The 15029-nt window shown below is 43.6% G+C and overlaps 1 protein-coding gene across 1 annotated transcript in view; it reads right to left on the bottom strand.

Annotated features, from left to right (window-relative positions):
• The window catches only part of LOC137305677 (BTB/POZ domain-containing protein KCTD5-like), a 28055-nt gene extending 17557 nt beyond the window's left edge, over positions 1–10498 (bottom strand). Inside the window, exons 1-2 of the mRNA XM_067974580.1 lie at positions 10324–10498; positions 4677–4785 (exon numbers count right to left, since the gene is read on the bottom strand). Of these exons, the coding sequence (XP_067830681.1) occupies positions 4677–4785; positions 10324–10479 (265 nt within the window). The 5' untranslated portion in view covers positions 10480–10498. The remainder of the gene's footprint in view (positions 1–4676; positions 4786–10323) is intronic.
• Between the last annotated feature and the right edge of the window lie 4531 nt (positions 10499–15029).

Genomic DNA, 15029 nt, shown 5'->3' on the forward strand with positions numbered 1-15029 from the left:
AATCACCGTCACAACTTTGGAGAAGGGTGAAGTTTTTATAAACTCACCACATGGCTTCTCAATTTGGGAACGGGAAGGAGGAAAAAATCCACTCCGCATTTCTAATGTTGGGGTGTTGAACCTTGACATCCTCTCAGTGAGCCAGCACCACCTGCTGAAATCTTAGACAGCCCGCCCGTGCAAGGATGTGAAGTTTCAAACAAAAATAAGAAAAGGACTTTCGGCCCATCAACCCCACTCTTTCCAAAATCCGTGCATGACTACCTGAGACATGGACTTCCCCGCTGCCTCTCCAACTCCAAGATCTCTACACTTTCATCCTAGCCCCCCATGTCAATCATCCAGATCTATTAATCTCTGTATATCCCTCAATCCTCTTTCTCGACACGCCACACTGATTCAAGGAGTACACTTCTGAGCCCAATGTAGAGTATGGGAAGCTTTCAGCGTCACCATTATGGCTGCACGGTGCAGGGGAAGACCTGGGTGTTGCCCCACACGTTGATGAAGCACAGGTTAGCGTTACAATGCCCACACTGATTAGTTTTTTTTTTAATTGCAACGACGTGGTTGTGGTGAAGCATCAGGTGTTATGATCTCCTCACTAAGACAAAGACGCAAATAATGGGAAAGGCATCCTTGGGTGACAAGATACTTTCTAATGAACAATTGAGATGGGGGTCAAGGTGCAGGTTGGCAATCCACCTTCTCAAGTGCAGCCGCTATATATCACAGGAAGAAAACAGGGGGATTGTACTCCTCAAAAAAAAAGTTGACCTGGATTGGTTATATATGAAACAAATTATTCTTTCAACCATGATAAAATAATGTTCTTTAATAAAGAGTGACTATTATTAGTGGACAAATCTAGTGTGGGCTTGAGCCATACAGAATTCCTGGGTTGTGCTGATCGCAACTGGGGCAGTGATTGAGAAACTGTCCCAAGTCAGGGAAGGGATTATATTAATCCAGTGGCCCCTGTTGGAAAGTATATGTTTATACATCAGATAAGAAGGACTGAACTCAACAAGGATATCGTCCACAGTCAAATAGCCCGCTGATACTCATAGGCCAGGCATGCACGTGACGAATGGCCACTGGGCTGAGATACCAGATACCCGTGAAAGGGAGAAAAAATTATGAAATGCAGTACAACTTAAGATCTAGAAGGTTGCTCGTCCAGTTTTGCAGCTGCAGCAGGTTTATAGGGGAATAAAGGAATAGGGAGAAGAGCAAGCGATTACATAAAATTTACAGCACAGAAACAGGCCATTCAGCCCATATGGTCCATCGTGTTTATGCTCCACACGAGCCTCCGCCCACCTTACTTCATCTCGCCCTATCAGCATATCCTTCTATTCCTTACTCCCTCATGTAGTTTTCTAGCTTCCTCTTAAAAGCATCTATGCTATTCGCCTCAACCACTCCATGTGGTAGTGAGTTCCACATTCTAAGCACTCTCTGGGTAAAGAAGTTTCTCCTGAATTCCTTATTAGATTTATTCAGGTTTCTCATTAATACAAATCAAACCTTGTACCCTCCTCCAATGACTATCATCCAATCCCCTTCTAATGATGCTCGTCTCTAGTCCAAGCAAGCTGCCGGATAGTGTCCACAATTACCGGCAGGCAAGGCTCTCCTAGCAGATCCCAAATGGCTCCTCTGTACAAGCTGCACATTTCACAATGAGGTGAGACAGAAGCATAGAACACCAGGGAACTCAATGGAGAGCTGAGCAGGCACGTCATTTACATAAAATGTAAATATTTAGGAGATTCTGTTGAACGCATGACTAATATGTAAATGCAAATAAAAATTGCACTTTGCCCTCCTTTGCGAGTCCTGTGGTTAAGACAAAAGGATAGATTTTTTTTTGGGGGGGGGGGGGGGCGTGGAAAAGAGTACAAACAGAAAGGATGGAGAGAAAAAAATGAAGCACAGATTGCTTAAAAAAAAACAGAAAATGAATCTTTGCACAAACGAGCTAGTCTTCTCATTAGAACAATTGAAAATGCACTGAACAATCTTTAGAAGCAGAAAAGGGCAACCAGGCCCTACAATTAAGCCCAATAATCACTGCACCCACTGAGCTTCTTGCCCTATCCCTCCATCGCTTCTCCTCCCTCTCTCTACAATTACATCCGATTGTCTCCTGACCCAATTAAAACACCCACTTCAATGGCTTTTCCTGGGAACTTATTCCATAACTCTATTGCCTAACTTCCCTTCTTTAATTTTGAAATTGTGCTTTGGTATTTGAATCCTTCCCCTTGGCGAACAATTTACTTCAATCAGTTACCTTCATAATCTTGAAAACTTCAGTTACATCATCTAAATCCAAAGAAAGGACATTCATGCCATAGAGTAAATTCACCAGGATGATGCCAGTATTGGGAAAATAAGGTTACGAGGATAGATGCGAGTTACTGGACTATTTCCACCGGAGCGGAGAAGGTTAAGAGGAGGTTTAATTATGGTTTTTAAAATTGTGAAGAGCTTTGATATGGTGAATAACGAAAGACTATTTCCTCTGGCTGGAGAATCTGTAACAAGTCAATGATTTAAAATTAAGGAAGTTCGGAGAGATTTCATTACACAGGGGTGTGTTGGAGCATGGAATGGTTTGCCTCAAGAAGTGTTTGAGTCAGAGGCTGTTGCATCTTTTAAGGGAGAATAGGATAAATATTTGAAAAAGAGGAAGATACAAGGCCTTAGGGAGAGTGTGGAGTAGTGGGAATAGTTTTTGATGTGCCAACAACAGGCTGCCAGAGACACAATGGGCCAATGGCCTCCTTCTGTGCTATAATCATCTATAGTTCAACAAGTCCAAAACTTCCTCAACCTTTCTTCACAGCTTAAATCCCCAATACCCAGAATCATCCTTCTTTATACTGGCCCGTAAAACGTGACTGTGGGATCCTTGTTAAATGGGAACTCTAAGAAAACCCAACAAAACAGATTGCTGAACTTTATTCCCAAATCTCTGCTATCCAGAGAGTAAACTAAAAATCCACCAATGTACTAAATAATAAAGTACTCTCTTTCCATCAGCACAGGCAAATGCAAGTGGCCATTTTATAAGCCTGTGAGTTTGTTTCTGAAATCACTGAGCTTGGTTAAACAGGAGACTCCTATTGTCGCTCAATAATAATAACAGGATATCACTTTACTTGAATGCTGATAATAATTGTTAATGAACCTTTCCCAATTTTTATTGGTTTTACATTTGTTGGAATTTTTAACTTCCCAGACCTGCTATTGTGAATGACAAGCAGCCAAATATTTTATTAAAAAATACAAGAATTTTAGATACAGGAAAAGGCCGAGTCCAACAAGCTTTTAGATCAAACCCACCCATCCATTTTGTTATCATATCCCTCTCTCCAGAAAGGCGAGAAATTGTCTCTTGAACACTGTCGCAATGACCTTCCCTGGGAATTCACTCCTCAAACTATTATTCCTTGGGTGAAAAATGTACACTCAAGTGCTCTCCTTTTCTACACTTGAAGTGGCTGCTATGAATCATTTAAATGAAACTCTTTTGCTATCGAGTGTTAGTCCTACATTAGTTAAAGATCCACCTTTTACCAAAAGACATGTGGAACGGTCAGGATAAAGATTAATGGTCCAACCTCCCTGCTCATCAATATTTTAGCATTTAAATGACAGTCACTCTTTATTAAAAAAAAATTAAACCTGCTTTGTTTCATATGTGACCAACCCACTTTAAGTGTGTTGTCAAATTAGCCTTTGAGTTTGTAATTAATATGAATCAGGACCTGTAACCAAGCAATTCTTCAAGGTTATTTGCTCTATGACCCAATGAGGCAAACAAAAACAAAACTGTGGCAGATGGATTTCAAAGCAGGCAAGTGTGAGGTCATCCATTTTGGACCAAAAAAGGATCGATCGATCCAAGTATTTTTTTTAAATGGTGAAAAGCTCTGAACAGTGGAGGTCCAAAGAGATTTAGGGGTCCAAAATGTTGTAGTCAGGTACAAAAGAAAAATCAAAAAGGCTACTGGAATGTTAGCCTTTACATCTGGAGGGCTTGAATATAAAGGGGAGGAAGTTTTGCTACAGCTATACAAAGCCCCGGTTAGACCACATCTGGAGTACTGTGTACAGTTCTGGGCACTGCCCCTTAGAAAGGATATATTGGCCTTGGAAGGAGTGCAGTGCAGGTTAACCAGAATGTTACCAGGGCGCCTACAGTTGGATTATGAGGAGAGATTATTTAAACTAGGCTTGTATTCCTTGGAATATAGAAGGTTAAGGGGTGATTTGATTGAGGTTTGTAGGATTTTGAAAGGAATTGATAGAGTAGAAAGAAACTTTTTTCCACTGGTGGGGGAGTCCAGGACAAGGGGACATAATGTTAAAAATCAGAGCCAGGCCGCTCAGGAGCGATATTAGGAAACACTTCATCACGCAAAGGGTTGTAGAAGTGTGGAACACTCGCCCACAAAAAGCACTAGATACTAGCTCAATGAATAATTTTAAATCTGAGGTTGATAGATTTTTGCTAGCCAAGGATATTATGGGATATGGAACCAAGGCAGGCAAAAGGAGTTAGGATACAGGTCAGCCATGACCTCACTGAATGGGGGAACAGGCTCGAGGGGCTGAATGGCCTAGTCCTGATCCTATGTTCCTAAGTGTACCAACCACCTTACCTTCCTCTGCCAGCTCCTTGTTGATGACAAGTTTGCCATGTCGGAGATAGTTCAATATCGGTCCAAAGTACGTGGGATCCCGGTCTATCAGATACGCACCCGTCTCATCCTGAGGAACAAAGTCACTGGTTTACTATTCTGGAAGATACAGCCGAACCAAAAGGTGGGCGAGTGGCACATAAATCGGCCCTGCTGCGCAGTAATAGGCATAAGCTTACACAATTCCCTGCCCACTGAAGTTATCTTGGATGCACAGGAATGGAAGGTGTGCAGCAGAGGTTGCCCAACAGGGAACACAGTGCTGTCTGGCATATTTACTGGATCAACACCAATAACAATAGACAAAAACACAGTTAAGCCAGCACACTACGATGTTGTGCAATATGTCTTGCGTCATACTTTTTTTTTGCTGAACATGTAACACACCAGAGATTCACCAATCCAGTACACCTCAGTAATTTATTTATACAGCTGGTTTCTAGTAAACACATGCACTGAATTTCAAGGCATTAAAACCCATTCTACGTGCAAACTGCCACAGAAATATATCATCTGTTTACATCTATACAATTAACCAGATCTTACTGCTCAGCAAACTATATTCAACCCATGGTCCAATTTTACACATTTAAAAGTGTAGTCAATCTGTGAAGACTCTTAAGGAATTGTCTTTTCAGATTCTACTGGTGAATGGTCGTTCGGGCAAAAAAAAATGATCAATTAGCTGCTCTTTTTATTCTGAAGCACAACAAAACCTCGATCCAGGATTTTGCCGATCTCAATCTGTATTTCTTCAGGGATCAAGCTGTACTAAGGCTAGTTTCCTGCCCCGCCCCCACTCACAAACCTTCACACCAATTAAGGAATTCAATTCTTCCCACTATCATTATAAGAGCTCAGCCTTCAAGTTACACTATAATTTTGTACAATGTGCCTCCTGTGATACTCATAATTCATCGCCTCAATCTGCTCCCAAAACCACCACCACCTGCAATTCACCCTTGTGTTATTCAACTGAAAGAATCTCATTTCCAGGATGAAAGCTATAAATCTACAGCTGAGTGTTTCACACCAATTTTTACGCAGTGAGTTGTAATGATCTGGAATGCGCTGCCTGAGAGGGCGGTGGAAGCAGATTCAATAGTAACTTTCAAAAGGGAATTAGATAAACACTTGAAGGGAAGAAATTTACAGGCCAATGGGGAAAGTGCAGGAGAATGGGACTAATTGGATAGCTCAAAGAGCCGGCACGATGGGTCGAACGACCTCCTGTGCTGTACCTACTATAATACCTGCCATTTAGTTTTACTAAAATCTTAGTAATAATTCTGTCCAGCCACTCTCCAGCACCTTCTAACATCAGGCTTAAGAGCAACAAGAAGAGTCTGTTAGGAAGGAGAACAGAGAAGGGGTGGAGTGCTATCTTTACAAGTGATCAGCTTGGCTCAGCGCTATTGCCTCCAAGTCAAAAGGTTGTGGGTTCAAGTCCCACTCCAGGACCCGAGCACACAATTCAGGCCGTCACTCCAGCGAAGGTGTGCTGTATTGTCGGATGAGTCGTTAAACTGCATGATTAAAATTACAGTTCCTTTACAGGAAAAAAGTCCTTTAATTGCCTGCAAAGCAGTAGAGGCTCAGCTAGGAATGGGAAAGAAATCACCCAGGGTTCATGTTCCTGGTCGCTTTCCAGTGATTCATGCCAGGAAGTGTGTGTGGATATCAGGTAAACATAGGAACAGGAGGAGGCCATTCAGCCCCTCGAGCCTGTTCTGCCATTCAATTAGATCATGGCTGATCTGTATCTTAACTCCATTTACCTGCCTCGGTCCGTATCCCTTAATACCCTTACCTAACAAATATCTATCAATCTCAGTTTCGAAATTTTCAATTTGGACTAGGCTGTGATTCCTTCCATGTCAAATAGCCTCCTGACACTCACCATCCAGAATAACCACTCAGATGCCAGCTGGTATCCATGGAACCAGGCCCCAGCTTGACTCCAACTTCAAGAGTGCAGCGTAAACCTGAATCCGCAGGTTAACAGAAACCCTACAAACCATAGCTCTTTTTGTTCCTTGCCACACCTAAGAGAAGAATCTCAATTCTGTTTGCTGACCTTCAGAACAATGGGAACCCTTCAGTTCCTGTTCAGCTTTTTCTTTTTAAAAAGTTTTTAATAAATACTACTGCCTCTTTCCAAGTCTTTTTCTTGCTGTTTTTCAATAGTTCTTCTCAGCCCTTTCTAACCTATACGCCTGACTCTTCATTTACCCACAGTAAACACTGGATCCAGCTCCTGACCCTCTTAAATTACACAAGGATCCACTACATGTTTGACAGCTTCAAATCAGCAAATTATAAATCACAGAAAGATATTGGAATATCTTCCTCACTTTACTGAGCAGGCTGCATACAGTATCATCACCTCTGTTGTATCAGTTTGCTTCATCCTCAACATTTAGAGCGTAGCCAAAGCCCCTGCAGTAAGTTAACAAGTTGTAACGATCACCTATTTATTTACTAAAGAAAAGCTTTGCTCATCAGGGTGAGGGAAGTCAATGCTGGAGAATGGAAGTAATTTCCATTCCTTTAATCGGCTTCATACGTTTCCAGATCAGGTCAAAACAGAGATTCCCCCGACCCTATTCCAAAAACCCACTTTAACTTCAGAAAAGCACCAAGATCTACTTCTCATACCAGCCACCTATATGGCATAGGGTTGCCAACTCAGACTAGACGGATTCCTGGAGTTTATCATCACATGACCTCCTGTCTCCAACCACCCTGTCCCCACACTCCTGCCAATGATCGGCCAACATGTCCATCCTCGTGACACAGAGACTTCCAACCGCCAACTGGAAAGCGAATACACTCTTAAGTCACCTGATTGACTCACAGTCAAGATTCATCCTAAAAATCCTTTTTTCTCCCCCCATTCCCAATATTTTTAGAACAAATAAACAAAAGTGTCTAAAGAAAGTGAAAAAAAAAACTTTTTTTTTTAAATGCCCCTATGTTTTTTCTCCCGGGTGTTGCTCGCAGCAGTGTCTTGGAGATTAATCTTTAATTCCCGGCGGCTCCAGGGCAATCCTGGAGGGTTGGCAACCCTAATATGGCCTCTCGAAGTAACTCTGCTGGCTTAGCCACAGCTGTTCAAGATAAACAGCAATCTTGCACTCTGGACTCACACCCACTGACAAGCCCAAACTCGTTTCATGTAGGATACTTACAGCTGGCAGAGAGAGGAGACAACAAAAGACAAGTCGCAGAAGTAACAGCCTGTGCCCTAGTTCCTGCCATCCTTCAACTCCTTGTTACATGCAATGTGGTGCCAGATGACAGAAGCACGAGAGGAAGCTTAGGTCTGAACATCTCAGCCAGCATTCCTTCCCCCACCAGATAAACTAAAGTCTTAATTCACTACGGTTTTAGTTTGTCAGTTTGAGGAACATGCCAAGTTCTGAGCGTGCTGCTAATTTTTTACAATTAGCATTTTTGCTGATCACGTAATGTGAGGGAAAATACCACTGTTAGCTGGATCACAGTCAAGATTAATTTGAATATATTTTACTCATGAGCCAGTATCTATAAATTATCATGCTTTGACAATCCGGTTTTGGTCAACACTCCAACACAGTTATTCCTCCTCCTGCCACAATCGGTATGAAAAGAATTCCCATCTCCACCCCCAGATCGGATGTGTTTTTGTACGGACAGTTTGATGGATTGTTAAACTACTACTGGTTACTGTTTTGATTAACAACCACTACCCAATCTGAAAACAACCTTACCTCTCAGTCTATTTAAAAGAGAATTCTCTCTGCGAGGACAGTTTGTACCACACTTGCCTCTGCATCAGAACGTTGTAGGTTCAAGCCTCATGTCAACATTTGAAATCATAATCTAGGAGTGTTGCATTGTTGAATTTCTCTAAATGAGACCTTAAACTGCCTTCGTTAATCAGTTTTGATGAAGGAATGCACAAAGTGTCATAACCTGTATTTTCTCTTTACAAATGCTGACTGACCTGCTGTGCATTTTCAGTATTTTGTTTTTATTCCGTTTACTCTGACTGTTTGATTAATATTCCTTACTCTACCTTCTGCAGCCTCCCAAAGTCTGTTTCAGCATCCCTCTGTGTGTTTATACTGATCTTGCATTGGTTACTGATATTGCTTTGATAGCCACTACTGCGTGCAGCCTCTCCTGACAAATCCTCGTTATAGGCTACCTGTGTTTATACTGATCCTTTTGATCACTGAATAGTTCAATAACACTAACTCTGGTTGCAATCTCTCCAGTGTGTCTTTGTGATTATACTGGTTCTGCATCAGTTACTTTTACTGCTGTTCTGGGGTATCCCTCCTGATTGTGAGGAATTTTCCCTGTGTTTATACTGACTGTGTTATGAACTCTTACTCTGACTGCAGCCTCTCCTAGCTCCGTACCCTGTGTCTATAATGGTCCCTCGGTCTCGGAAATGAAAAATACTGGAAGACACTCAGCAGGTCAGGCAGCATCTGTGGAGAGAGAAACAGTTATCGCTATACTGCTGGTGGGGTGGTCAGCACCCCTGGGGTCTACCTACCTTTCTCCACCACATTCCCGGGCCACAGGAGCCTTCTTCTCCATGCCAGATTTTTCCATGTTTCCCCCCCTCCTGCTATTCTGCTGTAACCATTTATATCTCCTCTAGACCCATCTTTTGTTTCCTTACTTGTCCCATTACCACCCCTTTTTGCCTTTCACCGTCATCCCTTTTGTCAATTAATCACTCCTGCCCTCCACCCTATCGCAGACTTTCACCTTTGTTCTTTTCCTGCCCCTTTTTCCCTGGCACCGCACTCGCTTAAATAGTTAAAATCTCGATCACCTCCCAGTTCTGATGAAAGGCAGAAACCCTCATCGCATTTAAAAAGTACTTGGATGTGCAACTTGAAGTGCCGTAACCTACAAGGCTACGGACCAAGAACAGGAAAGCGGGATTAGGCTGGATGGCCCTTTCTCGGCCGGCACGGACACGACGGGCCGAGCGGCCTCCTTCTGCGCCGTAAATTTCTATGACCTAAAACGTCAATTCTGTTTCTCTCTCCACAGATGCTGCCTGACCTGCTGAGTGTTTTCCCAGCATTTTCTGCTTTTTTTTTTAAAAAGTTAAATTTTCAGGTCGATGACCTTTCCTGTGTCTACACTGGCCCCTTGGCCTCTGAATGTGGGGACAGTAGCCCTTCCTGCAACCTCTTGTGACTGGACATCACTGTCTGTGTTTACACTGATCTCTCTGTTTCGAATGGGTCAGGATTTCTCCCTCGAGTTGATATTGGTCAGTGATGGTTTCGAGGGGCCTGTCCCCGAGTCTGTGAGGGTTTCTCCCCAGGATAATACCGATGGGGGACTCCTCTCCTCACCCCCCTCCCCCTCAACCCCCTCCCCTCTCTCCTCAACCCCCTCCCCACCCCCCTCCTCCTCCTCCTCTCCTCACCCTCCTCTCCCTCCCCTCACCCTTCTCTTCCTCTCCTCACCCTCCCCCTCCCCTCACCCTTCTCTTCTTCTCCTCACCTCACCCTCCCCCTCCTCTCCTCTCTCTCCCACTCGGGCCTACACTCCCCCTCCCCCTCCCCCTCCACCACCACCCCCCCGGCCTCACCCGGTCCGACAGCAGCTCCCCTTCCTCCTGGCACAGCCGGTACAGGAACGACTTCTCCTCGCGGCACAGGGTCTGCCGGGTGGTCAGGAAGTGAGTGCCCCCGACATTCAGCCGAACCCACTTGTTATTCGGCTCCTTCCCCTCCGCCATCTTCATCTCCCATCTGACGCTCTCCTCCCCCCTCCCTCCCCTAAACAAAACACGTCACACCCGCCGCACTGCTCCCTGGGAGTTGTAGTCAGCCGCCACGCGGCATGCTGGGAGTTGTAGTTCTCCATTGTAAACTCATGTGATTGACAGGTTCTGAATGACCAGAGGGAGTATGACCCTGATCTTGCAGGTTTTATTTTAGCCCCTTTAAATAAGGATTTCCCCCCCCCCCCAATGATACCTCCTTGTTATTTTTTTGTGTGTTAAGGCCCCCCTTTTATAAGAAGGGGGAAGTTAGGGTGTAACTTTATTTTTTAAAAGCAAATCAAAAACAAATAGTAAACAGGGTCAAATAATAATTTTATTGTTCTGGTCAAGGATGCCGTCCAGTCCCACCGGTCGCGGAAAGTCTCAAGCGTACCAGCATCTTTCAGTTGCCGCAGTATTATTACTGTCAATACTTTACTGCTGGTTCATAAGAAATAGGAGCAGGGCATACGGCCCCTCGAGCCTGCTCCGCCGTTCAATCAGATCGTGGCTAATCTTCGACCTCAACTCCACTTCCCGCCCGATCCCCATATCCCTTGATTCCCCTAGAGTCCAAAACTCTACCGATCTCAGCCTTGAGTATACTCAATGACTGAGCGTCCACAGCCCTCTGGGGTAGAGAATTCCAAAGATTCACAACCCTCTGAGTGAAGAAATTCCTCCTCATCTCAGTCTTAAATGTCCGACCCCCTTATCCTGAGTCTATGCCCCCCTAGTTCTAGACTCTCCGAGAGTGAGTCCCGGAGGCAGCGAAAATACAGTTTTTTGATAAAATCTGAGTGATAACAAATCGCAGATGCTCTCGGACACCTGAGAAACTTCTAATGATGCAGTCATCCTCAATATGAGGGGCAATCTTATCAATGTCTATATATTATAAAAAAACCTTAGGTCCACATGCACCTCCTGTCTACAAAACCTTACTTCCTGTTGTCATGTTTTTGTCACAGCTTAATGTCAATTTTTCCAATTATAAACTACAATCGTCACATTTATAATGCTAACTGCCTATGCAAACTTGTAATGCTGTAATTATAGCCTCCCACCAGTGGTGGTGATGTAGTCTGTTTTGTAATGGCCAACTCCTCAGCCCGCACTGCTCTGCTCCGGCCAACTACACGTCTCTGCTTCCCAAATTGCCATAACTTGTTATTTAACAATAAATATAAAATAAATCTATCCATATTAAACATCTTACGTTTCTTGTCCATGCCACTTGACTTCCTTTTATCATGCTTTTGTCACACTTTGTGTCCATTTTTAAAATTATAAGTTCCTATGCTCACATTTAGAATAAAACATGCCTTTGTAAACTCATCCCTGCGGACAATCTGGCCACTGGATTATCACAATCCTCTCAAAGTGCCTGCTGAATGGTTTTTTTTAATCTGACATTTTTTTCCCTCACTAACTGAAATTTCTAATATCCAAAATAAGGGTTTAAACAAAATAAAACAATTCAGAAAATACTCATTTCACAATAACACGATTAAATTAGTCCATTTTGTGTTGTTTAATGTCTTCATTACAGTTTTAAAATTTAAGGCCTCTTCCTTTCCCAAAAAAGGATGTTGATGCTTTTTCCCCAGAGCTTTAACGCTGCGAGCTGAATTTGGATTGTGCAGTCTAAGCAGATAACGCTCAGTCAGCTGTACATAGTGGAATATTTTTCTTTAGCTTGTAGCACTTTCTACTCAGACAGAGATTCCAATTTACAACATCTGTAGACAATGAGAGAAAAGGAGTTGTCTCTTTCCTTATTCAAATTTGACTTCTTTTTTTACTGGCCTGGGTATTCCAGAGACCTGGACTAATAATCTGGTCAATAAGAGTTCAAATTCCACCACAGCAGGTTAAGAATTTGAATTCAGTTTTTTAAAAACTCTGGAAATAAAAATAGCTGGTCCATTAAAAGTGACCGTGAAGCTGTCAAATTGTCACAAAAAACCATTGGTTCATTAATGTCCTTTAGGGAACAAAACCTGCTGACCTTACCCGGTCTGACCTATTAGTGATCCCTGTTGACTCTTAACTGCCTTCTGAATTGGCCTAATAATCCACTCAGTTGTATCAAACCACCAGAAAGCGAGCATTCAGGTGCAGCAAGCAGTTAGGAAGGCGAATGGTATGTTGGCGTTCATTGCAAGAGGGTTTGAGTACAGGAACAGGGATGTCTTACTGCAGTTGCACAGGGCCTTGGTGAGACCACGTCTGGAGTATTGTGTGCAGTTTTGGTCTCCTTATCTGAGGAAGGATGTCCTTGCCACAGAGGGAGTGCAACGAAGGTTTACCAGACTGATTCCACGGATGGCAGGACTGATATATGAGGAGAGATTGGGTCGACTAGGCCTATATTCACTAGAGTTTAGAAGAATGAGAGGTGATCTCATCGAAACATATAAAATTCTAACAGGACTAGACAGACTAGATGCAGGGAGGATATTCCCGATGGCTGGGGAGTCCAGAGCCAGGGGTCACAGTCTCAGGATACGGGGTATGCCACTTAGAACCAAGATGAGGAGAAATTTCTTCACTCAGAGGGTGGTGAACCTGTGGAATTCTGTACCACAGAAGGCAGTGGAGGTCAAGTCATTAGATGTATTCAAGAAGGAGATGGATATATTTCTTAATGCTAAAGGGATCAAGGGATATGGGGAAAAAGCGAGAACAGGGTACTAAGTTAGACGATCGGCCATGATCATTTTGAATGGCGGAGCAGGCCCGAAGGGCCGAATGGCCTACTCTTGCTCCTATTTTCTATGTTTCCATGTAAAGAAAAAGGAGAATCAAACCGGACGGATCAGTGAGTTGCGACCAAGGCATTGAATCAGGACATGGCAAAGCCACGCCCAACCCAGTCGACCCTGCAAAGTCCTCCTCAGTAACCAAAGTTGGGAGAGCTGTCCCGCAGACTAGTCAAGCAACAGCCCAACATAGGTATGATTCTGTGAGTATGACTATCAGCCAAAGTCCCAGACTCCTCCATCGCCATTCCTGTGTACGTCCTGTCCCATTGGCAGGACAGGCCCACCAGAGAAGGGGGCACAGTGGTGTACAATTGGGAGGGGGGGGGAAGTTACCCTATACTACAACTGCAGGCAACTTGATCGAGCTTTATAAAATAATGAAGAGTCTAGATTGTGTTTACTTGGATAAATGATTTCAACGGAATAGGATAGGGATGACCAAGGGTCATGCTTACAAGTTACGTAAGGGATGAACTAGTATGGACATTGGGTGGCTCTCCTTTACCCAGAGAATAGACGACCTGTGGTTGCCAACTCATGCTATGAACGCTGATTAGCTGTGTACCTTCAAGAGAGAGCTCGACACGTTATGTCGTACAAGAGGTAAGTCCTTTGTAATATAAATCAGGGTCAGTCTGGTCTCTGGGAATAGTTTCCGGTCGGAGAGGAATTTTCCAGGTTTTTTCTCCCCCCGATTGGTCTGGCAGTTACCTGGTTTTTCGCCGCTCCCAGGAGGTTACACCGCTCCTGGTGCATAAGGAATGTCCGTATTGTGAGGCATAAGGCATCGCGACTGTATGGGACAGGCTAAATGGAACAGTTGGCCTTTTCGCCACTGAGCTGCCTGGGGAAGCCCACAGGTGATTGCAGCTTGCAGGAAACACGTAAAAGAGGCCCGAGGCCCAATATCGAGTGGGCCTTGGGCCTGCCCGTTCCGACGCAGGCTGGCACAAACAATTTTCTAGACCACAAAATCCAGTTCAGATCATAAGGGGGTCCTAGTGAGATACTGGGCAGTACAGCCAGCATCCCTAAACACAAGACTCTTAAACCACTTACAGGAGTGACCCAAAATTCGCCATTCAAGCAGAAAATTTAAACTTGAAAAAAGCCATTAAAAAGCATGAGCACCAAATCACAGGAGTCACATGTTCAAGGCCTGGCAACACTACAAGATTTTTTTTTAAGTTATTTCTTACCTCCAGTGAGAACTGGGCGCAAAGGGAAACACTGCTTTATGGTCTCTTAGGGAAATATAAAGTACGGATTAGGTAGAAATTATAATTTTAAAATAAAATAGGACAGAGAGAAAGGAAAAGGACAGAGATGGGGAAGAGTGCAAGGCAAGTCGAATAAAAGTCAAAATTGTTTTATTTCCCCTTAAGGATGTTTTAGGGATTTATATTTGTACTTTAATATAACAATAATAATGGTGCTCCTGACATCAGACCAGCATTGTTACTGTAATATTAGTAGTTGTTCCAGAGTCACAGTGCGTGAGCTGAAACTTGTAAAACTGGTGAACTCAGGGAGACTGTCATTTCCCTGGACCTGTCAGCAGTCGAAGGGTTAATAAAATGCCAACAAACTGATGGTAGGGACTCATAGAATCATACAGCACAAGAGGCCATTCAGCCCATGGTGCCTGTGCCAGCTCTTTGAAAGAGCTATCCAATTAGTCCCACTCCCCTGCTCTTTCCCCGTAGCCCTGTAAATATCTCCTTTTCAACTATTTATCCAATTCCCTTTTGAAAGTTACTA

The sequence above is a fragment of the Heptranchias perlo genome, chromosome 40 (assembly GCF_035084215.1).
Source record: "Heptranchias perlo isolate sHepPer1 chromosome 40, sHepPer1.hap1, whole genome shotgun sequence".
Taxonomy (NCBI): domain Eukaryota; kingdom Metazoa; phylum Chordata; class Chondrichthyes; order Hexanchiformes; family Hexanchidae; genus Heptranchias; species Heptranchias perlo.